Source organism: Calonectris borealis, chromosome 11, assembly GCF_964195595.1.
Source record: "Calonectris borealis chromosome 11, bCalBor7.hap1.2, whole genome shotgun sequence".
Lineage (NCBI taxonomy): Eukaryota > Metazoa > Chordata > Aves > Procellariiformes > Procellariidae > Calonectris > Calonectris borealis.
In genome coordinates this window covers 12,366,586-12,393,732 of record NC_134322.1, presented here as the reverse complement: position 1 = coordinate 12,393,732, position 27,147 = coordinate 12,366,586, and the positions used below count along the sequence as shown (strand labels likewise).

Below are 27,147 nucleotides of genomic sequence, written 5' to 3'. Positions count from 1 at the left end.
CATCTGCTCATATTCTGAGTCCAGAAAAAAACAAAACACACGTGGTACTTTTTTAATATTTGAACTACATCAGGCCCAATTCTGCTCCTATGTGAAGCGAGTGGCAAAACTCCAAAATGCAGCAGGATTGAGCCCCTGATGTTGTCACAAGCATTCAAATAAACAAACAGGGCTGTAACACATTCTAAGCTTCCACTGTGTTCCTCTAAATGGATCCAGACAGAAAAAGAAAAGCGCATTTCATTGCATTTTTGTAATACAAGGATAACAACAATGTACAATTTTATATTATATAGAATTCACCCTCTTAAAGTATAATCATCCAACTGTCCAAAGAGAAACAGATTCAAAGAGTCAAGAAAGCTTTTTCAAATTCAAATGCATGAATTTGGAGGACATAGTTCTACCAAATCTGATAGGGATGTCTGATCTTGCTAAGCTTCTAACATCACTTTTTTCCTCTGGACTTCCGTAAAGTGCATGACATCATAGGGATGTTTTCATACGACCCAAACCTGGGCATCTCACATAGTCAGCTAAATCCCCTAGGCTCTTTTACAGACAATAAAAACAGCTGTCACCGTTCTGAATCATCCTCAGGGGAGCATAAGGTAAGTCTCTGCTCTCAGTCTCTTCAGCAACTCTAAAAGGAACGGCAGAATCTGTAACTCACTCAAGTTATTCAGCATTAAAAGTCGAATGGCGTAAAGATGGCATCCAGTTTTTAACCAGTTGAAGAAATTTTGCTTTGCTTGCATCTCCATTTTCTGTTACCTGTGATTTCTTTTCATTAACAATATGACTAAATGATATGCTAAAAGCTGAGTACACCTCTCAGATCTTAACTGACTCTGAAAGCTTGGGCCAAAATCCGGCAAGGCCCTTAAGCACTTGCGTAATTTTAAGCATATTGGCATCTCAGGTTTGAATTTAAATGCATGTCAAAGCCCATCACTGGATTGCAGCCAGAGAACTCAGCACCTTCCAGAAGGAATCCTTGAAGTTCACATTTTAACTGAGCCAATATCCATGAAATATTTTCCTTTCTGGACTATGTATTTTAAATGTACCTTAAACTGCTGTAAGAAGTATTTCCAACTCCACTACACTTTTACTGGTTAGCTTATGTCAAGTTCACCTTTTTGATGAACATTATCCCACAGAAAAGCCAGGTCTGTTGTACTTACGATACACCTGCATATACTTGACAGTACGCCCAGGAGGCTCCGCCGCTCTGGAAAGGTGCCAAACACCGTACACAACAGCTTAGGAGCTAATGATGCATGTGTACCACTTTCGACCATGCTACAGTTATCAATCCAGCTCCGATGAAGCGTATCTCACCAGTGACATGGTACACACTCCCAGAATATGAAGAGGAACTCCACTGATAATAATGAATCTAAAAATCCCTTTTGCTCATGTTTATAGTGTTTTATACCATCATTAACACTTCTAAGACACACAAAAAGCAATTTGTGTGCCAAAACTGTCCAAGGCCAGCTGCTACCCTCTCAAAGAATGACTGAATAAATATATAAAAGTACTCATGCCACAAATCTGATGGAGTTTGCTGCACTGTGAAAGCAGCAGGTCTTTCACCAGATAAAGCCCTTTCACTGTGCATGTATTTGAAGCTACTGACCTACACAGAAGTCTTGTAGATCTTCATTAACAATCATATGGTCAGCATTTACTGAGGTAATACCAATCAGGCTAATTTGTATTACAAATATGGACCAAATGTATGGAAAAACTACTTAAAACAGTAGACACAGAACTACACAACTTGCCTCTGGATGTAAGAAACTGGCTCTAACTTTGCTACAACCACCTGCAACATTTTAATTGTTTTCCATATCAGATTATTGGAATAACCCCCATGAATCTGGTTGCCTCAACATTGTTTTATTCAAGACAGTTCTAAGCTACGACATGTGCAGCAAAGGCTGGAATATTCTTTGGTCTGTGACATACGTGCCACAAACACTCTGTGACTGTTACTATTAGTTGATGCTTGTAGAGAAAAGCACTGCGTGATGCGCAGCAGTAAATTACTTACATCACTGTTAGCTTGTGGCATGGCATAACCCAGAAGTCAAACCACAGCCAAACAGATGGAGAATGTGCATGCCACAAAACCGTATCACTTCACATTGCATTTATATCCAGAAATGGTGTTTTCAAAACAATCTGCCTCTCCCGCTTCCCCCAGAAATGGCATAGTTTAAGAGACTACTTCTCTTGAGTAATTGCTCTTTTTTTCCCCCCTCCACACATAGACATGCTTTGGGTTTGTTTTGTTCTCCCCCCTCCTTTTTTTTTCTTTCTAATAAAGACACAGTTTTACTCCACAAGGCATGAATCTTGTCAATTTACTGGATAACATCCATCCACATATACATCAGAAGTCCACCAGGGAATGTCACAAATCCACATAACTTTCCAAAGCTAGATTCAAAATATGGACCTCTTACTTAGCTGACAGATGTGTAAAATCATATGCAGCCAGACAACTCCCTAATGACCACACAGGTGCATGTGCTGAACAATCAAGTTATTCTAAGACCAACATTAGCTTATACTTGAAAAGTTATCTTCAGAAAAAGTTTTTCTGATGGCATAATGCAATTCTGGGACCAAAACCCACCACACCCTTTTTAGAGGAGGGGAACATATTAGCTCAGCTAGGTAGAGAGGCTGCAGGAAACCTCTGTGAAAGAAGCCAAATTTCAGAGGTTTTCTAGGAAGATAGGACTATCATTTGGCCTCAACGCTGCAGTGAGCATTAGCCAGAAATACTACAGCTCATTAATGTCTATTCTCTCTTTTATTGATAACTATAGAATCAAACACATGTTCTAAGTAAAAACTGCCTGTGGACAAGGCATATAAGTCACAGATTTCCACCTCAATTGTGCCCAGTAACATGCATGCGATTTCATGACCAGGTGACTTGGCTCAAATGGCTCTGTGTCACCAGTTTCTCACTCCACCCGGCACAAGGCAGGAGCCCTGAGGGACAGGACTGAAGCTGTTAGCTTCAGCCTTGGAACTTGCCCTAATGAGGTGGAGTCAAACTGGTCCCAGATCAGGCAACATAAAAGCACCATGGAACAGTCTTCTTCTGAACTTGCACTTTACACCTCCTCATGGACTGAAGGTCCTCAAACCCTTCACCCACGGAGAACAAGCAGTCATTGCTTGAAATTCAAAGCCTTTGCAGTAACATTCAGTACATTCTTTACCTACAAAGCCTTACGATTTTAACCTAATTTTCCATTCCTCTTACTCCTCTCCAGCAGTGAGATCCCAAGATTCAGAACAGAGCTACTTTTCAATCTTCAGAAAAACTTTACCATCAGTTTGAATTACTTTTACAACATTTGAGTGGACAACTGGCAAGACTTTACAGAGTGCCAACACAACAATTTTATCTGCTGTAGGGAGTGCAGGAAATACCTGCTTCATCTTACCGTCTGCTCTAGCACAGAACGAAAAGCTTTGGTCCCCCAAGATTTGTTGCTCTGCATCACCCACCTATGCTGCCCATATAAAAAAGCCAACCATTACTCCAGGTGCAGCACCGACAGCAGTGATCATCTGACACGCTCACTGACGGAAATTTCACGTGCTAAGCACATCCCCTACATGCAAGCCCAAAATCAGGTTATTAATGTCTATTCTGTCCCAGCTTCATGGGATATGTAACGCAACCTATTGTGTGAGTATTATGCATGAATTTCCAGCTAAACAGATCAATCGATAGCTCTAATAAATGAAAATGTTTTATTTTTAATATTACAAAATTCAACAGAAGGATTATACCTAAACATTGTTCACTATATCTCTCTCAAATGAACTATTAAATTGGTTTAATAACCCTGAAAAAAATCCTTATACCAGATAAGATAGTTGGTATAGCTGTTTTCATCTGGAAACAGCTGTGATTATCACTATGGATACGCAAATAAAAAGCTAAAATTGATAACAATAAATCTGTACAAAATGGAAAGAAGAATTGAATAAACTCTGCCAAAACAAAACATGCCAAAGACAGAGGCAAGATGCTGCTTATCATTGGCAAGCAAATGTAACAGAGATACAAAGAGCTTTTCTGATGACTTAGAAACTGAAGTTTGAGTAAAAACACTTATCAATATTTCTTATTTGCCACCTCTTTCATTGGAGTGTTTTCATAGCAAAAAAGTAAACAAAAGAAAGGCCTTAATCAGTTGCATGTGTGTTTCATCCTGGCCTCTATCCTTATGAAGCTCACATATTGCTAAAAATGCTACTTAAAATTTATTTTCAGTCTTGAGACTAACAAAAACAACTCCAATCAATTCAACTATAGACTAGAATAGGCAATGGCTTGACAACCCTTACTGTTAAGAGTAAATAAATGGGGATTTTTGCCCCAGGAAAAGAAAACGACACTTGGTAAACCTACCGTGAACTGAAAAACTAACCATTAAAATCATACCAATCAATGCTTGTAATATAAAAAAATCAAAAAAGAAGATAAGATTGAATATTTGTTTTTAAATCAATGCTAAAGTTTTCTTTCTCACTAAAAATGCCATTTAGGAAAGTTGTTACCATTTTAATTTGTGTTATTCCATAACGAATATCTTCACAATTTTCCTAGACTGGAGTTTTCCTTTCCGTAAAGCTTCCTTACATTGCATTCTACAAGAACGTTAATTCTATTTTACCTTATTCATAGACAGCAATAAAATATTACTATTTAAATATTTGATTTCATATTACTATTTAAGTATTCTTAAGTTACTATTAAGCAAGTTGGAACATCAATTTTTTTCCACAGTTTTAAGGCACATACCTCTTTCACACTGGGGTCCAGTAAAGCCATATGTGCAAGCACATCGGTTCGGAGCCACACACCTCCCTCCATTTAGACATCCATTTTCACAGACAGCTGTATCAGAGGGAAGGCAAAAGTAATCTTTATTGCGCTATTTCCAGAAAGACATGAAGGTAAGTACTTGACCAGCTCAGGTAAACTGGTAAAAATGGTAAACATAACAGGACAGGATACTTTATTTTCCAGAATCTACTTATGATCTTTTCCTACTTCCTGGCCTCATTAGTATCATGAATTCATCTTTTCAAGGGAGCATAATATAAATACAGTAACAATCACAGCTTTTCTGATCTCTCAAAGCCTTTCTCTTTGGGATGGCTAGACAATTCCGTAACTTCAAAATAACATCTCTTTCAAACTTTCAACAAAGAAACACTGAAATAGTAGAGATTGCAGATAGAAGGTGCAGAAGAAAATTTCATTTCTAGAGCTTCAAAATTTTTTCCCTATTCAGAAGCAAATTTTAAAATGTATTTGTTCCTTTACCATAATAGAAAAACAATCCACTATTAAAAGGCTGTTTGCTGATGTTCAATAATTCATGCTATCAACTAGGATAGCAAAATGTAATCAATAGCTATTTTGACTAAGTTAATCCAAAATACTCTTCCCCTGAACGATGCTGTCACTAGATTCAGAACCCAATTTTCCTCATAATAAACTTCAAAAGCAGTTGCTCTCAAAAATAATCAGTAAATATAACATTCACATGAAAAAAGGGCTTTTAAATACAATTTGATGCTCATGGAATAATGTTATTCTTTGTTCCGTTTCACATTCACTTCAGCAGAAAGAAGGTTTCCATTTATCCTCTTTTATCCACTTGATATTTCACAGAGAAGGCAGAAATACAGTTCTTAATCCTTTCACCATGTGATCCTCTTCCAGATTATTAGGGTAAATTCCTGGTCCCACTGAAGTTCATGTAAAGTGTGCCGTTGATTTTGACAGAGCACAAAAGGTTTTCATTAAATGAGCTAAACACATTTTCTTTGTCAGACCAATAGTTCACTAGATAGCAACATGACAGCCTTGGTTAAAGGCAGTGTCTACATCCTTATTTGAGTTTCTTCACAGCATTCCAGCCAAGAAGAACAAGAGACCACCAGAGTCATTTTGGGAGAGATTTCAAGCAGCGGATCCAGGAATGCTGTTGGCTCAGGATTGATTGAGGAAATCAAAAATATGCCGATCAACATTAATGAGAAAGCATCAAAATGAGCAAAATTCCTAAAGCATACTAGCTAAGTCTGAAGCAAACCCCTGAAATTAAAACAAGGCTTTGTATTAAAAAGCTTAATTTTGTCTATAAGATGAAAACTGAATCCCACGTAAATTCTAAATGTATGGCCTGTTGCTCTAAGTGGAAAGCCCTGGAGGTTAATGGGAATTTTATGGTAGTGTGAGAACTACAGGATCAAGTTATATCCAATTATTATGAATTCACATGATGTTTATTTTAATAGTCCTGATCAGAAAGCATTCACTCGGCATTCATTACAAAGTCATGTGTTTTCCTGTAAAATTCCACCGTACCTGATCAAAAACAAGCTCAACAGCAGTTGAAATTTAGTGCTAAAGGGTGCCCAATCCACACATCCCAGAATTACTTAACTATACACAGTATCTACATGAATAAAAGTGTACTTACGCTGTCCACAGTGTGTTCCTGTATATCCCTTCTGACAGAGGCAATGGTCATCACTGCAGCTACCTCCATTCATGCACCGGATGTTACAGTGTTGTACTTGAAAGGAAAAAAGATTTTCCTCAGTTAAATCAAGCCACAGAATTTGTCTCCTAGTTTCTCATCTCTCCAATGATGAGAAAAGGCCATCAATAGTGAAAAGTACTAAACTTCTGGCAGATACCACCAAGAAGAAAGCACGTCTTATCATCTGGGCAATGGGGGAACGAAGTATTAAAGGGAAGCATATAAAGAAGCTCCTGAAGACAGCCCGATTCTGCCAACACATGCAATACCAGAAGCTGACCTGCCCAGGTAGGACTTCTTGCATGAAAAGGAAAAATAACAGACCGATTTCTTTCTGTATGCCATCTGTGGGCTCACCCCGTCTCCAGGTAAAGTTGCTGCTGGCTGCTAGGCTTGGGGGCTGCGGAGCTCACAGACAGCATTTCCCCAGAGCCAACAACCTTCCCCTGCAAGGAGCAGAGGCAGGGCAGCAGCAGCACGCTCTCCTCAGCCGCAGCCCCACCATTTATAATGATTAACATGCAGCTTAAGTCCCATGCCAGTAAAGCATAAAAGTCTGTGCTGCATTTTTCTAGTAGTAAGGACAAAGATATTTTTTAACTAGAGGTTAGGAACAACTTAAAGTGTGTCAGGCTCTTCATCAGCCATAGAAAAGCGGGCAAGCCTCCCCACAAAGTGAAGTCCTCCTTACAAGTCCCGCTGTCCGACACAGCTGTGAACTGGGGCAGGCACTCCAGTAAACAGCTGGGAAATGGTTTCCCTCTTAACAGGAACCACATGGAAGGCTCCTCCCCAGACAGGATTATGGTCAGATCAGCATTTCAGTAGATTGTGATGGAGCACTGGATACCTACACCACGCTGTCTGAAATGCTCAGGACTGAGAAATAGAAATCGCATGTCCCGTCAGAGCCTGTTGCTGACAGGTGCCATGCCAACCACGGAATTTTTCCTGTTGCAGAAAGCCCTTAAGCATCATTTGGCTTTTTACAGTTCAGAAGTATGTGAATGGAATTTTATTTTTATTTTCAAGTAGAAATAATAATTTTAACTGTACTGCCTTCTATAGCAACAGGAATCCACAGAACAGAAGTTAAACATGCAATTGGAGAAAGGATTTAAAACAATTTAGCATTTAAAACACTGGTACTCTTAATTCTTCAATTATAAAAGTAAAAACTGTATCTTAGGTTTCTTATGTGTCTAATAGTTATGATACATCTTTGTTCTACTTTGGATGTACTTCAGTACTTCAGGCAAGAAAAATGTACTAACATTCCTCACCAAAAAGTAAAATTGTCTGCAAATACAGAGTGAATATCTGGTGAAGATTTTTGGACAATGTCCTAAGTAGGTCAGAAAAAGGTGTATAGTGCTTTAAAATGTGTAGTTCAACTTAGCTTTATACAATCTTAGAAAAACAGAGGGGATTACAAAAAGCATAGGAAATGATATCATCTGTCAAGCAGGGAAGGAACTTAAAAACCACAAACTGATTTCAATTAGAGCAAGCTATGCCAAGAGCTAATTTCCATTCCCACATGAAGACCAAAGCCATTTAAATAGTTAGAACTACATTTGAGATAAAAAGGTTAACAGTAGCTTATATGATGATTTTCATATTATTTGTTCAAGTAAAAGTAAAGTATATTTCCCCATTTTGGGATAAGGAGTGGTTTTACACATAACACACACACAGAGTTTCCGTAATTTGTCTTACTGCTTCTTAAAGGAACTTTTCCAAGGTAAAATATTTCTTCCTCCTTTTTAACCTAAAATCATTATGGGAGACTGCTGGGACACCCAGTCATCTTTATTAAAATGAGTCATTCAAATCAGTGAGCTTTTTTCCTTATAACCATGCAAGAAAATCAGTGACATACAGTCAGTAAACTAATTATTTATTTTCTGCCCTCTTTTGAGGGAATGTTGAAAATAGTATTTCCAAAATCATACAGACTATTCTGAAATATTACCCTTCCAAAAGTTTATAGAAACACATGCGAAGGCTGTCTGGAGCTCAGATGATGATTTTAAGATTGCATTTTTGAAAAGTAGTGTATTAATGCAGGTCCAGAGTCTCTTTTCTCAGCTGTATCAACAATTTCATTAATGTCAGCGGAGATATTCCAGTAAATGAAATAACCTGTTCCAAGGTATCACACTGACAGAGACTCAAGAAAAAAGCACAGGAATTACCATAAGGCTAAATCAACGCATATAGTTTTGCCTTATCTCGGCATGCACAGGAAATGTTAACAACATTAATAAATTATTGTTTTTAATCAACTATTGTTCTCTTTCGGGTCCAATTTGTGAACAGCCTGCACTGGAAACTTCTGAAGTCAAAACAGGAGTAACTGCAGGAACATAGCTTTATAAACCTGCAAAAGAGCCAGCCAGACCAAATGCATCCACACACGCTTTGTGTGTGGGCAGCGTTTGCATTGTTTATCACAGTGAAACGACAAGCTGCATGCTTAGGCATAACAGTTCCTGACTTTCTTAATAAATTCTCAGAAAAACTGAGCAAAGACTTCATCACACCAAGAGCACTATCACACCACAACCGCTCATGAAACGTTCGGGAGCTCACCGAGCAGCCGAAAGGTAACGCGCATACTATCTACCCTGCGATCCCAAACTAAAAAACGTGAGGTGTGAGGCTCTGCGATCCCCTGCTGGGAAAGCCAGCAGAGCCGCTCGCCCCGCACCCCAGGCCGAGGGCACTCTGCGGGGCGCCTGGCGGGCACCGGGAGGAGAGGCCGCCTCTCGTCTCGCTGTGCCACTGCCGAGGAAACGCTCCCAACCCCGGCCGTGCATGACGCAGGGCTTTGCCTGCCAGGAGCTGTAAACATGGAATGACGGTCTCATCGCATCCCAGATGCTCAGCGTGCTTTCTCCGTCGAGTGACTGACTCAGGAGAGAGATGGCAGCTGGCTCCGGGATGGGACACGGGCCTGCAGCCCTGCACAGGGCGCTCAGAAAACCCGCAGCAGCCTTGAAAACTCCGGAAACATTTAAAATTCAAGATCTTTTACCACCTCTGACAGCAGCAGAATACAAGGGAAGGGGCTGAGCTCCAGGTTTTACTGCCGTTGAACGGACATCTCCCACACCACCCCGAGGAGTGGGATCCCGGGGCACGAAGCCCAGGGCCCAGGCTCCAGCTCCCCCCCGCAGCACGTGGTCTCCGAGGAAGACCTCAGCCCTCGGCTGCTGCCCCTGAAGCTGCTCGCAGGGGGAGTGGAGCAGGCCCCATTTTGCACTCAGGCGGCGTAACCAGCCTGCCGGGGGGGCACGGACACTTGTTCCCTCCAGCTGCCGCCCCCAGCACCCGCCACAGCTCTCACTGCCTCTGCCATGGCTCCCTTCCTTCACAGACAGCCGGATCAGCAAATGCCTTCCCTGTTTAGGCCAGCCCAAGCCATTCTGAGTAAAACAGGTTGGAAGCAAAACCAGTGGCTGAGCCCAGAGACGCACCTGACCCATAACCCTGGGGGCAGCGGGGGGGTGCCTAATGCTGAAGGAGAGGCCCTCCTCCTCCTCACTCGCCCCCCCGCTCCCACAGGGGCAGAGCAGCAACTCCAACACCACGGCAGGATCGCAGGATATGTCTGCAGCACAACCAGGGGCACGGCTGCAGCACAAACAGGCCGAAGCAGCCGTGGCCCGGGTGGTTTGGGAGGTAGCAGCGGAGCAGCCACCACAGAGCGGGCGCAGGTGTAGGACATCCCCCCACACCTGCACCTGCAACGTCAGAGCCACCCACACACCAGAGCCTCCACACGCGGCAATCTTATCTCCAAGCCTACTGTAAGCATACCCAAAAATTCACTAATTACACAGAAATAACCACTACTTAGCCAGCCAGTTCATTGATGTCACGAAAATCCCTGCTGAGAAAACCACCAGTTGATCTTTTCAGCCACGAATCAGATTCCTAAAGCTGACTCGTAACCAGAAAAGTCCCAACAACTGACCTGTGTAAGAATCAAACTTGAAGGCTTTGTTTTGCTTTCCAGTCCACATGCTTTCCAATCTGCATTAATTATTTGATTCCGGCAGACAACCAGTCTATAAGAGCCACCATGAATTCAGTTTCTGCCTATGGTTGTACATGCTATAAAACCTATGCCCACTACTGATTCCTTAAGTACTAAAGATACACGTAGCTTAAAATACCCAAAAGATGACTCACACATCTCATATATCATTTAATCCTGAGAAATCATGGTATTTTCACTCATATTTGTTATTTGTGTTTTGAATGTGACAAACTTGTATCATCTACTTTTGATTTTTTTTATTATTTTAATAAGTTTTTTCTTATTTTTAAAATATATTATTAAAATAAGGTTTCACGAATGCATATTCTGACAAAATATTAACTGTTACCAATGGGAGTTGACAAGTAACCCTTTGGTGTCAAACAGTATTTTTTATGTTTATGTTTACTTTGTTTCCGAATAGCAGATCTAAGTCACTGTGGTCTATTGTATAAATACGCATTCATGGATTCTGTCTACAGTGCCAACAAAGCAAATGACTTACAGAAAGTGTATGTTCTATAAGTCCTAATGAGGTGCTGGGTCATAAACATTATTACACAAGAGTGCACAGAGGTAGTAGAGTCTTTTCTCTCTAGAACAAGTCAAGACACTTTTGCTTTCAGAATTGGTTTGTTTTAATAAATAAAGGTGATGTGACCACACACACAAAATGTATCTTACATTATTGCACCGATTAAACAAGGTATAAACAATATCTTTCTCAAGCCAACTGCTAAGTCTATTTGTAAAGTGTTAATACTTATACCGTATACAGAAAAGCAACATTTAAAAATGGGCAAACTTATGTAGCAATGTAAGGAAAATACCATCAGCACTGATTAAAGCTTATGATTAGTAGAACATTCATAGCTAGGAGAAGTAATTGTCAACAACCAAAACAGCTACGTCATATAGGATTTAGAAGCTGCTTGATTAAAAACTGTAGTAGAGTCCTTCTGCACCAATTTATCTGTGCAACTCCAATGAAGGCTAAAACTATGGAGATCAATGGTAGAACATTTCAGAAAAAGAACCACAGGAAGAACTGTAACTTTACTCATACTCTATTTTTCTTTTAAGTCTTGACTCATAAAATACTTCAGTGTGGCCTAAGAAAAAAATGAGGTAATACTACGGCCCACTTGTTCCTGCCTTTTACAAAGGTGCCAAAACATGTAACAGATGTAGGGATATATCTCTCCTTCTGTACCCTGAAGGGGACTTGGGAGAAGGTTATACTTTCCTTTACTGGCTCACAGGATTAAGGTATATGCACCTGGTAAAACAGTAGCTGCAAACCGAGGCAGGAATGCAACACCACACACATTTGTGCAGCATTTTGCACCCTTCCTCCTTCCAGTACTCGGGGAGCTCCATAGCTCCATACCCTCCTCACGCTGGCCTCTCCGTAACAGACATCACAGGAGCCTGAGAAAGGGGTTGAACTACAAAGAACAATATTTACCATTTTAGTACATGCCATTCCATTACATTCCACAGTTGTTATTGTTTTTCCACTGTTATTGCATGAAAAGGATGCTAAAGCCACAAGCTGAAGTGGTCAGTTACGTGGGAAAAACTCTTGTCAACTAGGAAAGCAAAAAAATGGCAAGGTAAAAAATACAGGGGCAAAGCAGACCACACACTGAGTCTGAAAAGATATTCAGAATTAAAAGGATGACCATTTTGCATAATACTACAGACGTCAGCTGGGCGCATCCCCCACTGACTTCATTAATATGTTGTTCAGATAGTTATGGGCATTTGTGGGAACCAGTTTCCCCCAAAATTCTTCCCAGAAACGTCACACTTTATATAAAAATCAAAATTTTCTACATTTTAAGAGAGAAGCACCATACTCAAATGAGAATACAGTAGAGATTACAGCTGGCATCTCAGATATGAACTGAGATACTATCCCAAGCAAAATTCTACTTCATATCAGATACTCTAGCCATGATTAGCCACTGAGCTATCTGGTTCATTGAATGAATTTAATTTTACTTTTTTTTTCCTGGATCTGGGGAACCTTCCTTGAAAACCTGAAATCCAAACATTTCTAGGAGAAGTCATCTCTCTGAAAAGTTTCATTTCCAAAGCATCTGTTTTTTTCTGATGAAAAGCTATTCTACTTAAAAACCTTGACTAGTTCTGTACCTCTAACACCTACAGAAGTATCACCTGAATAAGGTCAGCAATTAGATTCAGAAGATATGTACTGAGCCTGGCAAGGAAATGCTATAATACTTGTAGGCCTATAAAATACAGCATAGTGTCTAGCTTAGTAACCCCCAAAATGAGAGCAGAATTACAAAGCAAGTCAAATTCAGCCAACTGTCAACAGTCATCTCTCTATCATTACAATCTTTGTGCTGTATGTGCATGTATGCGTGTCTAGCATTGAACAGAGATAAGGCATCTTCCAGAAAGCAAGGAAGACTGGAATTAGTGTTACAAACTAGCAAATGAATACAGCTTCCAATAAAACTAATTTGGTTTTAATTTGGCAAAAAAGAGTGTCGCCAATAGCTAGTCTCTGAGTCATTCTTCAGTTTCATCATAGAAGGCTACACTTTCTTTCCTGTGGTAAAAGTACATTTCAGAGCTTACTTGTCTTAAATATTGAACCACTGAACTATCTTACATACCTTAGTAGCTTCACAGACTCAAAAGAGCAATATCAAAGACACAGAAGAAATACTTACTTGATTTTGAACCACAGGAGGGGGCTATCTGACCATTTGGGCATGTGCACATGTTTGGTCTAGAGCAAAATCCATCCCCACAGGAATGTCTGCAGATTGCTATAAAGAAAACATAAATGCCTTTAAAATATGTTTCAAAAACCCCAAACACATAAAAAACACATGATAGAAAATATGCATTCAGTACCATAACATAAATACCTACAAACTCGTTAAATTGCATACAACAGATTCCAAAACAGTTCCTCCTGTTCATCTGCATCTCTATAGGGGACAGCTAAAATCTAGACCTTCACAATCTGTTACGAAAAGGCCTGGGAACATGCCACAGGCCACACCAGATACAGGGAGATTTCCTTGGAGAAGTGAAACTGTGGTCCATTTTACCAGACTACTCCTGGAGGAAGGATGGCACTGAGGCAGCATTACAATGCTCCCTTTATTTCTGCAGACACACATAAGCGTAATAATTCCCATCTGACAGCACATTGCCTCAGTATCTCTGGAGAGGGTCTTATCAGCCTTAGGCAAAGAGCCTTTAAAAATTATTTCTAGTACGTTGTACCATTACAAACGAATATGCACACAGCGCTATGATGTATGTATGCATATATTTATATCCCTACATATATATTTCAGGGATACAGTCCAAACAAGCAGAGAAAATGTACTTGCTGGCCTGATGCTGTTGCCTCCTTCCATTTACTTAAATAGATTAACGTATTCCACAGCTTCTCGCTCCTGAGAGTCCACACACCCCTTGGATCCCTTTACCGCAGACTTAAACAGAACATGTGGATGAGATTAATCCTTTGTTAAATACTGGTATCGCATCACTGTATTGTAGCCCACAAAACTTTGTATATTAGCTTAATATATTTAAAATGGTAAAGAAATGATGTACAGCTGCTATTGAAACCGTATAGAAACACATTTCAGTTCTGGTATACAATTAAAAATACCCTGACATAGAGAGACAAAGATAAACCTCAGTCATAACACATTACTGGATTAACTTACGGACTATGCATTGGTTTCCACCAGGTAAAGTTTTCCATCCAGGGCAACAGTAAGCATTGTAACGTGATCCACACACATTTGGTCTGGAAAAAAAGGGACGAATTCTTATTTTTACTCAGAAATAAGTTTTAAAAGTAGAGGCATAAAAATGGAAAAAGTAAATCACTGCAATATACATTTCAATAATTAAATCTAGAAGTGTTGTATGTTTTTAGCAGAGCTGTATGCCTCTGGTTGTTGGGTTTTTTAGGTAACGTACACTTTTACAAATTGAAGATTACGTTATAAACACGAAATGAAATCAGTAACATCTGAACAACAGGAAGAGAATGGGCAAACCTTGTCTCATATCACCCCATATCTGGAAAAGTAGCATACAGGGTTTTTGAGCAAAACTTCCATTTAAATACAAAATGGATCACACCCGTCATCATTAGTGAACACAGAGGAAATCTAGTGCTCTTTGAATGACAATTTTTAAGCTTCATGTTGCTTTCTCTTCTTTATTCTAAAGCACTATTACTGTTCCCTGTTTTGTCCATGAGCAAAACTGTGTATGTATGTATGAGTGGAACATGCCAACCATGACATTAGCTAAATAAATGAGCCAAAATATGTAAATGCTTCATTAGCAAAAATGACTTACTATCAAAAAAATCAAGGATGTGGGTGCATGTAGAGAGATAGGATCCTGTTGAATGAATATGAAGGGTCTACTGCCTACTGCGCTTCTTAAATGATGGATCCATAGGAATTTTTCTTTCCAACCCATTCCTCTCATCCGTATTTACCCTTTCAAATAACTATATCACTAGAGTTTACAATGAAAGCTGACAGGACATGGCACCATTCCTATCGTGATTTTATTGGTAAAAATAGAAAAGTTGAAACGGTTCTATGCTCCTCACAGATAATAAAGCTTTTTTTTTTTAATCTAACTTGTCCTATTTATTTAATGCATCTATCCATGCAAGTAAAGCTAGTAAGAATAGCTTCAAAAATGGGAAAATTTGCCTTCTTTTGATGTATGTTTAATAATCTTACCAGAGGAAAATTTTACAACCTCTATTAATATTGTGAGCAATTACTCAATAGATTAATGCAACTAAAGCTAGCTACAAACTAGTACTTCCTAGAAACTGCTTTATTAAAATACTGTATACAGATTAGAGACAGATTTAAAGTGTTTATTGTTTTAGGAAGGGTTTTCTATTATTATTTTGTCCTTGGTCTTTCAAAAAGTTTTTCATCTCTAGTATTGCAATGTCTAAGTAAACAACAGTTACCTCATATGGAGAGGCAACTTAAGACAAATAATCTAGATATATACAAACATTTATTTATGCACATTTTCTAACTAACAAGACTTTTATACTGTATTTATTTAGGGATCTGCATTGTTAATGCAATTTCAAGTATTCTGATTACACCAACTTCGGTGTAATCAGACACTTAGTCTTTTCATTAAGTGCTTGGCCAGAAACTACTTAAGTCAAAGCAAACACTACCATTACCTTCTACTGGTTCTGGATAATTACAAAGTGATAACCGAGGTGAAAGTGACCAACACAATTGGACTTGTTGCAGGGCCCTTTTCCCTTCCTGCAACTAGTGTTACAGAGTCAAAGTCTTATTCATATAATTCCAATGTATTCAGTTTTAGTAATGTCAGCTACTTCCCCGCAGGGCTATAACCATGTAACTTTCCTAGAGTTCCCTGTTCATCAATGCCAAATGTTGCTCCACGATCATCTGCCAAGTAAGACTGGCAAGCAGACAAGTGAGATTGCTTTTCACCTTCTCCAGTCAGAAGAAATAATGGAACTTATTAAGCCAGACAGAATGGGTTTGTTGCTACCTGTTACAACCTACAGGCACAAACTACCCATTTCCGATCTGGGTTGGTAAGAATCTATAAACGGCTGACCATAAAGTGATCTTTAGGTACTCTGTCAAATTTCAGTCTCGGCGAGTACACGGCTTTGGGGACCATCTGGTCCAAGTTAAGAGTCAGGAGCAGATTTCTGTGCCATGGGGAAACCCGATTTTTAAAATCTGTTTCCAAAATGGGGCTCTGGAAAACGTAGATGCGCCAGCAACCATGAAGTCAGAGACCCTGGGAGCCCTGAGGCTGTCCACAGGGTAGGCTAAGCCATACACCCAAGAAGCTCCAACTCGGATGCAGTGTGCTTAGCTTTAAAAAAAAAAAAAAAGTCATCAAACTGTACTTCCATGGAACAGTTTGAGTCTGACAAGTGCATTTTCCAGTGGAACACTTTTTCGTCAGAAAGCTGCTGTCTAGCTTATAAAAGAAACCTATATTAAAGTCTGAACGCTACTTGTTTGAGAGGGAGGGAGTGTTCTTTACTTGTGCCTATTTGTAAAATGTCTTTAAAAAGAGTTAATTTTGAAAGCTAAATTCATTGATATTTATGAGGTGATCAGACACTGCAGCAATAAATCCCCAGAAGTAAATAAATAAAGTAAAATCACGGAAACCATCAATCAAATTGTAAAGGCTCTATCGCGGTACTTACTTTAAACAGTTACCCACTGTTGTGTTTAATAGAGCATATTTTCCTGCTGATATTATAGGCTATGAATACTAAAGAAGCATTTTATATTCTTATAAAACTGTTTTCCTGAACAGCACTACAAACAGAGTTCAGTTATAAAACCTGATTTGTGATGGTAAAATAAGCAAAAATGCATCTATACAGCCCAAGCCACCTGTGGTGCACCCAGCACCTTCCTCTCGCTCCAAAGCCCAGAGGAGGGAGAGAGCATCTCAGGAACAAAGCTGTTCCCACTGCAATTTAAAAAAGACAAGTCTCTCACTTTATTCTAGAGTCACTTATGAACTTGTAAAGTATAAAAGGATTTCTGTAATGGTATGGTGCTGAGAGGCAGTATGACTGATGCCCAGAGTTCCATCAAAGATGTTCAAAATAAACAAGAAATTACGTCTTTGATTAATGATATGCAAGTACAAATTCAGTAGCAAAATGAGTTGAATAATTATCAAAAGACATTAGTCATCAACTAGAAAAGCCTCAGATTAGCAGAGAGAAAAAAGTTCATCTGGAAATTCTGATAACTAACCCTTGAGAGCGACAGGTCTGGCTGACAGCATCTGCGCGCACCAAACTAGAGGATGATCTTCTTCAGGAAAAAACGCAGAGAACCTCCACCCCCATTACGAAGTCAAGCTTTGTTTGTCTTTTCCACCCGCGTGGGGATGGAGCCCAGGCAGGACTGTGGCATCAGCTCCTTCCGATGGACACACGTGGTCCCGTCCCAGCTCAGCGCTGTGCTACCCCCGGGCTGTGGCTGCAGCACAGCCTCTGCCTGTCACGCATTCTCAAATAAATGGTCTCCTTCCTCCACGGGGCAACGCTGACATCGCCTCACGGAAAGGACCAACGGGGTCCATCCCTCCCTTGCTACTCCTGCTCCCAATGCCCTGTCTCAGCAAGGACAAATGGCTGCCTGGCTCGCCCGAATTGCACGCGATTACCCAGCAACTGGGGGCAGATTTGCGGAGCAGGCACACAAATGTAAAATGATGGGAAGCAAATCATGCTAAGCTTGGCAGTGCCTTCTTATCAGATATAACCAGGCAGCGAGGGTAAGTGACAGCCAGAGAAGTGAAGGAGGTGTTCAAAAGCCCTGTGTGAAGCCGGCAGCGGGGAACACCACCCAGCCCAGGAACGGCGGTGGCACCTCCAGCATTGTGGCTGTCCTCTCCAGGGCCCTGGCAGAGGCACAGTCGGAGCCCCGTGCTGCAGCCTGCCCGGGGGGTGTGCTAATTCTGTACATCCCCGCTCTGCCCTGCCTGTGACCCCTCGAGGAAATTACAGCCCTCTCCCGAAGAAAGCGTTGCCCATCTGCAGCTCCCACGGGAGGAAGAGTTTCTGGCATCGCTGTGAGCAAGGCTTCAGGCGGAAATTTTGTCAGCAGCACTGCCATGCACCGGCCAACGCTGGCGTAACCCAGCCTGAATCAAACCGAAAGCATGGGTCTCAAATAAATTAGACAGAGAGACCAGACAGAGTGGGCAGAGAGCGGCTGAGAGAGTAAGAGAGACAGCGGATCACCAGTTACAGCTGAGCTGAGATGCAGATACTGCAAAGGGTTTATAATCGCTCCCTCAACTCACTTTTCCTCTCCCTAGGAAAACACACAGGGATTCTTCCTTGCAAGAAAATGTTTAATGAAGGACTTCTATTAACTATTTGGCTGCAGTGGCTAGCATATGTTTAACATAATGTAGGGACCCAATTTTCTGGCAGAAGAGATACAGTTTAAAGCAACATCATCAGCCAACACTTATTTTTAGAGAAGCCTTTGCCTATTTTTCTTCTTACATGGGTAACACTGGTACCTGCTAAAACTGTACTTAGAATTATTTGCTGATTGTTTCCACATAGAATTGGAGTGGTGCTTCCATGCTTGCACTAAGAGTTAAAAAGAATGACAAACTGCACCTGAAAAAATGGTAGGTTGGTCTTAAAAATGTGGTTGTCTAAGTCTGAATATAACCAGCGCACTAAGAAATAGGAGCTAAGGCTCCAGAATGTGAAGAGGAATAGCTTTTACTAGTCGTTTTCCACAGACACATGATCAGATCTATACCTTTTGCTGTAAAACAGCTTTATGTACCTTCCTAAACTTCTCAGCATCTCAGAGTAAATACTAAAAGCACAGACTGGCCCAGCTCTGCTGACTCCACTGGAGCCCTACACAGCTTTCCCACTGAATCAAGAATTTCCACCCTTAGAGATACTCCAAACCTTAGTGGACATGGCCACGAGCAACTCGATTTAAGTTCACCCTGCTCTGAGCAGGGCTTGGACCACATGGTCTTCCGAGGTCCCTCCCTACCGAAACGACAGACGCCAGGTACTCGGTGCACAAAAGCACCTCCTTTTGCTGCACTGGCGCCTACCCCCTCCTCCAAGGAGCAGCCAGCAAAGCAGGACCGGGAAGGGAAGGTCCGGTTCCCAATGGGACGCAGCAGCTCACAGCCACAGCACGTGGCGGGCAGCCCTCCCAAGGCACTGCAACCCCGACACATACCTCTCTGCATATGAGAGCCCGGTGAAGAAGCCTGGTTGTCCTTCGACCTCACCACTTCCAGTGAGCACACCTCACTTTCCAGTGAGAAACTTAACTATGTGGATGGGATAGAGCAAAAAAACACAGACACAGGTCTGCATTTAACATGCATAAGCCCCATTTCCAGGTACCCCAAATACTTTAAACAGGGACTCCTTCTCTGTTGTTTAGCTCTCTTGTTGTTTAGAAAACGGGATGTTTTTAGTCACTGTGCCCTTTTTCATCATTCAGTGAAGATTAAGAGGACTCTTGAAGCTATTTATTTCAATCGTATAAAATGAAAATCTAGGAAACAATGCTAGACTCTGAAAGCAAACACAAAATTTAGCTTCTATTATCCTATAAAGGATAAGCATGCATTTTTAAGCAAAATATATTTTTTACATACAAAGGATTGCATCTGATGTACTCATTTTTACCATGCAATAAGTCAGCCTGGATGTCTGTGCCATGCAGAGAGCCTAATATGATAACTATTTCTCACTCTGACAGTAAGGATACCGCTGTCCCAGAATCCTGGCTCAGTTCAACTAAAAAAATAACATGCTGAGCAGCTCTACGGGTATCTTTGGCTCTGGCCTATGTGCAAGTCAAGAGTTCAAACTGACATGCAAGTTTCCTGCAGCAACACTGAACACTTTTCTAACCCTAACTTCCACCACACTGTGAAAGCTAAATACAGCAATCCAACAGCAGCATTTGACATTAAGTGAATTCTTCCGCACTTGCTCTGAAAATCTGACCGTGTTTTTTGCTGGGACAGACTCATCTAACCTGACAGCCAGGCATTGTTCTCATTCATAGCCAGGGACAGACGCGTTTCTGGCACGTATTCCCTCATCGTTCCACTTGAGAATGTCAATGGGTCCAGTTCGACACCCCATCTACATGTCTACATAAGACACGTAAAGTACAAGTATGCCACCACAAAAATCTACCTGCTGGGCCAGACAAGCATGGCTGGTAAACAGGAGGGATCCAGCGGTACTTTCCAAACAAAAAACAAAAAACAAACAAACAAAAAAAGGTGAGTGCATTCAGGGGACAAGAAATCATAGCCTTTCTACCCTGGCAGCACTAAAAAGCATCCCACGGGAAACAGATGTAACTTAGCTCTCCAGACGTCTCTTCCAATGGGGGAACAAGGAGAGACCAGTTTACACGTCCTGCACCACTTCCCACACTCACCGTGTACCTGCTAATGGCTATCGATGGAGGCAGACCTCCAACAATCTCCCAAGAGCAAGCACACAGGCAGGCTCAGGACCTCCACCAGCCCTTGCTGTGCACTGGGATGAGCAGCAGCGCAAGGGCTGGCACGGGGCACACTGGCCAGCCAAGCCCCACGGCTAGCCAGCCCTTGTCGAGGCTTCCCCAGAGGCTGCGGGATGAGCTGGTGCTACCCACCGTCCCCACCCTGGAGCAATGCAAGCATTTAGGAGTCTCATAAACCTGACACTTTATCAACACTTGTCAGTGAACACCCTTAGGTGCTAAGCAATGCCATCAACTTGTGTTTTAAAGTGCTCTCCCTTAGGCTACTGGAAGGTTTATTTTAGGTAAGAAAGATAGCAGCATTTCTCCTCCTCCCTTCACAACACACTGTATCCTACCCTCTGCCTCTCTCCCTGCCGGGATAGCGATACTGTCTTCTGAAAAGGCCAGTTACCTGCATGTCTGCCATAAGGCAACAGGAAAACCCTGTTGATATGGATCCCACCGTTTTAGTTCACCTTGTCCCTAGCAGCCGGTAATTTACTCTGTATACAGGGAAGAGAAAAAGATGAAAAATCAGAGGGAAAAACAAAGAAGGAGAAAAGAGACAGGGAAAAAATGTTCCTGAAAGGAAACAAATTTTAGTTTGAAACCTCAGCTGAACATCACTGGATATTCTGATGTCCTCCAGCAAAACATAAGAGAGAGCGAAGCTTGAAAAAGAGGATGAAAATGATTAAGACTGTAGACAAAAGAACTGCGGCTTTCATTTGGTATTTCTGAGGCTTTAATGGTCATGAATCATTTCATAAAATGAGAAGTAGAAAGGAAAACAACAGATTCTCCAGAAAGTCAACATTCAAAATATTCTTCCAGATAAAAGCTAGAACTCCTTCATACTTCAGTGAAGATCTATAAGCAAAACCAGAAGGCACAGGTTTTAATTTAACAGGCTACATTTTCCCTCCCAATGTACCTTCCAAAGAAGAGCCCAACTTTACTGAACTGTCACAAAAAAAGCAATTGAATCTTCTCGTGCCCCTATCTGCACACCAACCTTAGCATGAATGAGGCTGTTCAGTAGGTCTGAAATCCTTAAAAAAAAAAAAAAACAAAAACAAAAAACAACTGAAGTTGGAAAGTCAGAATGGATGAGAAAACAACCAAAGGAGACATCCACAATACAAGGGCAAAGAGCTACAAATATATTTTCCAGCACAGTGCGATGGTTAATCAGAAACACTCCAGGCCACAATTGTTCCATTCTACAAAAATATTTACTGAGTCTGGGGAGTAAGACCATAGTGACACACATGCATCTATACCCTCTTCATCTTTAGGGTTCAGCAGGGAGATGAAGAAGAGGAATGAGATGGAAAGTGATCTTATTGTAAAGCGAAAAAGCTTATGATTAATTTCTTACTATTTCCATATGTACACATTCAAAGACCCCTAGCTCCTAAAGTCTTGTTTAAGTAGAGATGGCCTCCTATTAGCCAATGTCTACTACACTTCTACCAAGAGGATGTATTCCTGGTGATCCATGTGGCTAAATAGTTTGGGTCTTGCATTTTGGGTAGTACTATTCTAATAACCACAGGCTGCTGAGTCCACGAACATATTTAAAGTGACCCTTGTCAAAACTTGTACTGAAGTTCATATATAAAACATTCATGTTTGCAGGACGGAAGATCAATGACAATGAAAAAGACTGTCCTAACTGAGCAGCACTGCTGAACAACACACCACGGGAAAGGAAAATAAGCATACAGGAAAACAGAAGCTGCAATTTTATTCAATAAGGATCACTGTAAATGAAGCTGACAGATGGACTGTCCCTGCCAAACCCTAACCCAGTGATCCTCCCATTGCTCCCAAATAAACTGAGAGCAGCCCTATGCTTACTTCAAGTCTGCATCCTCAAACCCAGTAGAGCCCCAAAGGTTCTGGCATAGCAGTGTGAAGTTGCCCATAGAGTAGCTTCTCCAGTTAACAAGGCAAACATACCCAGATCAGGCTGAATCTGGTGAACAACTTGTGGGACCACCACTAAACACAAAATGTATCTTGTGCTGGCTAACAACAGGGGAGAAGTCTACTTTCATAAACCTTAAGTGGGCTCTTGATTGATGGAAGTGCAGCTGTGGTTAGCATCCCAGCCACGTGCCGGAGGCTTCTTCTGCCTCCTCCGAACAATTCTCTCTGGAAACCCGCACTGCAACCTGCAAATTATTGTACCCTGCCACAACCAGACGCACTCTCTGCAGGTGCTGCTCTTCCCCCCAACCCTTCATGCCTCCAGTTTCTAAAGACTGAACACCACCCGTCCCCCCTCAATAAAAGTTCAACTAAACACCAACAACCTGAGATCAGAAAGTCTCCAGAAAGACAACGCCGCACAAAAGATTAGACAATTCCATCACAAATCCACAGAACAAAATGATTACCTGGAACACAAGGAAAGAAACAAAGCGCAGTCCATGACATCTCTTGTTTTCTGAGTAAGAGCTGTAGCATGAATCTGTTTCTAACCTGCCAAGCAATTAAGTTGTAGCCACAATCAGCCTTACACAGGACCCCTCGGGATGGAGGACAGGAAGGTACCTTCCTGTGATGGGACACGAAGTGGCAAACCCAATGTGAAATTCTCCACTCGCGCTGTACACGAAGTACAAACCCATCACGGGCCAGCTGTGACCCGTCCTGCAGCATCTGGCTCAGCCTGATAGAGCTAAGAGCTATGCAGACCAAAATAAATAAATAAATAAATAAATAATTTTTAAAAAAATAAATAAAAGAGGGGAAGAAAGGAAAAGAATTACATCCAAACCTGCCCTCCTGATCTTCAACCTGTCACCTTGGCAAAGTGGTGCTTGGTGACAGGAATCCTGCTTCATCTGAGTGCCCCGAGCCAATTTTACATTATTTCCAAAACAATTGTGTTTCATAGAGTACATCAAGAATGCTGCTATACTGTTTATTGTAGCCTTTTTTCCCTGTTTGCTCTATTTGTGACTTACTATCATCAAATGGGAAAAAAGTATTTCTCGCATGTATTTTGGGGTGGGTTCTGATTCAAACTTCAACCAACAGACACGTGGCACCTCAAAACCATTTGTGTCCAGCTACAATATAATATGGAAAAGATCACAGAGGGGAAGACTGGCTAAGTGGTTGGTAACAGAATCACATGTGCTCAAGACACTCACAGTGAAAGGGAGACTACAACAGTACCTACCAAAAGTTTTAACCATAGGACGGTTTTTCACTGGCATGCCCAAAATTAATCGAGTCCTAATTCTGCACTACGAACTACGCAGGCCCAGAAGTCTATCCCCATAAATCATAAACCAGAATTGGGATTAAGGCCATGCCTTTTAAAGAGATGGTGTCCAAATGACAGGATTTGGAAATCTACGTGGTGAGTACAAGGTCTATGTAGGCCTAAAGATTATTTACTTTTTAGTGTTTTTCTTCAGGCTGAAGAACGACATGGAACTATAACAAGAATGCTAGCATGGGAGCACTGCATTGCTACTGGCTCTGGATAAAGCAATACAGTGCAGACTATTGTCAGACAGCTTTCATTAAATGCATTTAAAAATTTCCATACAGTATTTAATCTAGTATTTTCCAAAATGTAATTAAAACCTATTGTGGCAGCCAGGGTAAGACATCTATATGATGAGAATTGAAAATAATGTGTTATCCTCTCTTTAAATATTACCCCTTCAGCAAGTGTTAGTAACAGCTATTGCCAGCCACGGGATAGATTCTGTGCTGGCTTCTTGCTTGGTTCTGTCTGCTTTGCCTACTCCTCATCCATACATCCTGCTCCCCAGAGAAAGTCACACCTACATCAAATTGCATCATACAGTCCTACTGAAAGAAAGGAAACACGTACATGAGACACAGTGCCAAGATCTATGAACTCATTTCACTCTAGAACTAGATTTCCAAGGATAATGCAGTAACAAAAAAAATAGTATCACAACCACCGGCAAATAAATTCAGAGAGGTACAGAATCTTAACACTACGCGTAGTTGCCAAGGACTTCAGTTTTTACATTAGGATGCACCGGCATAAAAGTCCTTCATCCTCCATATAGGCTTTACCCCGTAAGGACTGGAAGGAGGTGGCCATGCCGCCTGGAAGCCGGGTAAGTGCTCCAGCACATCAGGTATTACAGCACCTTGTATGTATTTCTAATTAAGATGTTTATTCCCAAGTATTCAGGCTGCCTCCTGCTCACAGAGTGACACTGACAAGGTGTGGCACCAGCAGCTGGCCAGAGGTGTGCAGGCCAAAAGCGGTAAGAAAAATGTTTGAGGTTTTTCAGTATAAACCAATATTTACCGGTACGGAAAGTCTGCTTTTCTTCAGCAGGCTTTTAGTGGTAAATATTGGTTTAAAACGAAAACCAGAAGCCTTAATTATAGAGTTGAATACTGGAATTATGTTATAGATTTATAAGATTTATTTTATTCCAGGGAGCAGTGATGCATAAAAAGGATCAAATCCAACCGAGTTTACTCAAATAAGCATATCAGTAAACCTGTGGACTTCGTTTGGGATGACCAGAAGAAATTGGTCCAAAAAAACTCAATCCCCTGTTGAACAGCTTTAATCCAAGAGTTTTATGAATCGTTTTGGAGCCAAGTATTCTGTTCTGCAATATTCACTATCATTTTAACTTAATAAAAACAAAGAAATTACATCATTCTTTTACAAATGCATTTAATTAGTGTCTTAATTAGAGCCATGTCACAGTTCAGCTATTTTGAAGAAATTTTAGTTCTTTTAAAATTTCTGCTGAGCTATTTGTTAGGCAAATAATTGCATTCTTTGGCCATTATACCGAGAAGAGACTGATAAACATGATAAACATTGCTTAAAATATTACTAAGAAGTGACTGATCCTCATTAGAGTTTGAGGTCTTTGTCTAGCATCATCAGAAAATGGGAAATCCTAATTAATTCTAAGATCTTTAAGCACAATACTTCTTGTATTCAGTCAAGTACCAATCAAATCACCAGTAAATTATTTTTTACTTTATATTCAAGTGATTGAAACATATATAAATGGTTGACTGCAAATATATATTGTTTAGAAAGAACTTCCCATTCATGGCCAGTTTTCTAGGTTTTATTTTTTCAGAAGTTGACACTACATTCTTAGGTGTTCAAGGGGTAGCAGGATAATGGCTTGATGCTTTATAATTCAATACATTAACATTTGTGTTAAAGTTTTGGGGATCCAGAGGAAAAAAGTGTCTCAGTAACAGCTTATTATTTTAACTTGCTGAATCACAATGGATTCCAGCAACATTTCCATGAATGGAGAATCTAGTTATATTCTGAAATAATTGCTGCCTGTATTCTGATTGCTGTCTGATCACTTAGAGGCAGGAGCACATACACACACAGTGCCTTAGAGCAAACATAGGTGGTATTACAAGGACTTCATTGCTAATGCCTTTGTGGCTGGACCAATTCAAACTACATGAGCAGCAAGCTTCAAGTCTTAAAATGAGTACAGAAGAGGCATTTCCACATAATTTATAATCATTAAAGTTAAAATGTACTTCTAGAATCATGTTATATGTTCGGACAGCTCACTGGCATAAACAATGAGGCAAAAGGTCACAAGGACGAAAGCAAACATCTCCTGCAATCAACAGCTTGCAGTAAAAAATGTTAAGTGGGAAAAATCACGAGAATTGAAACAGATCTTAGGCTTCCTCATTTTAACATACAAGACCAGTGTTCACACAGGGACTAACCTCAATGCTTTTAAACGCTAAAAGACTTTCAACAGTCATTATAATCAAACACACAAAAAGTCTAAATGTAAAGGGTTTTCTCTAAAAATGTATCCCCATGCTCCTACAATCAGAGCAAGAGTTCATTGCAGAAAGAAAAAAAAAGTCTTAGTCAACTACAATAACATGAAAATAAAGTTTCCCAGCATCTGTTATGACTTGTATTACAACTCTCAGATTCCCAAATGTATTTGTACTGATGAACAAGTTAAAAAAATAGTATGTCTTCTTGTAAAATCATATTTTTAGTGTTTTAGTCCTTCAATAAGAATGAATTCTCCTTGTCTAATGTATATACAGTTCCTGTACATTCAAAATATGTTTTCCATCTGGTTTTCCAAAGAATTAGTTCCAACCTTGTCTGTTAAAATGACAATTCTTTTTATTCATATTGTACAGTACAGTACCACACCTAAGGAAGGGCTCACAATTTCTGAACTGGAAACATCCAGCAGGGTTCACCCAACAATGATAAAGATGACTGTGTGTTAACAATCTCCTCCAAGCAATTTGGGAACTCTACACTCAGCCTCAAATGAGAGTTACAGGAAAAGGTCTAACAAGCAACCCAGCTAGTAATTTGTGTTGTCTTTACTGCATCTCAGATCATCTG

At 40.6% G+C, this 27,147-nt stretch overlaps 1 protein-coding gene across 1 annotated transcript in view; it reads right to left on the bottom strand.

Moving 5' to 3' along the window:
• The window catches only part of FBN1 (fibrillin 1), a 158,424-nt gene that overhangs the window by 129,158 nt on the left and 2,119 nt on the right, over window positions 1–27,147 (bottom strand). The window contains exons 2-5 of the mRNA XM_075160043.1: window positions 14,379–14,461; window positions 13,359–13,457; window positions 6,540–6,635; window positions 4,847–4,942 (exon numbers count right to left, since the gene is read on the bottom strand). Coding sequence (XP_075016144.1) covers window positions 4,847–4,942; window positions 6,540–6,635; window positions 13,359–13,457; window positions 14,379–14,461 — 374 coding nt within the window. The remainder of the gene's footprint in view (window positions 1–4,846; window positions 4,943–6,539; window positions 6,636–13,358; window positions 13,458–14,378; window positions 14,462–27,147) is intronic.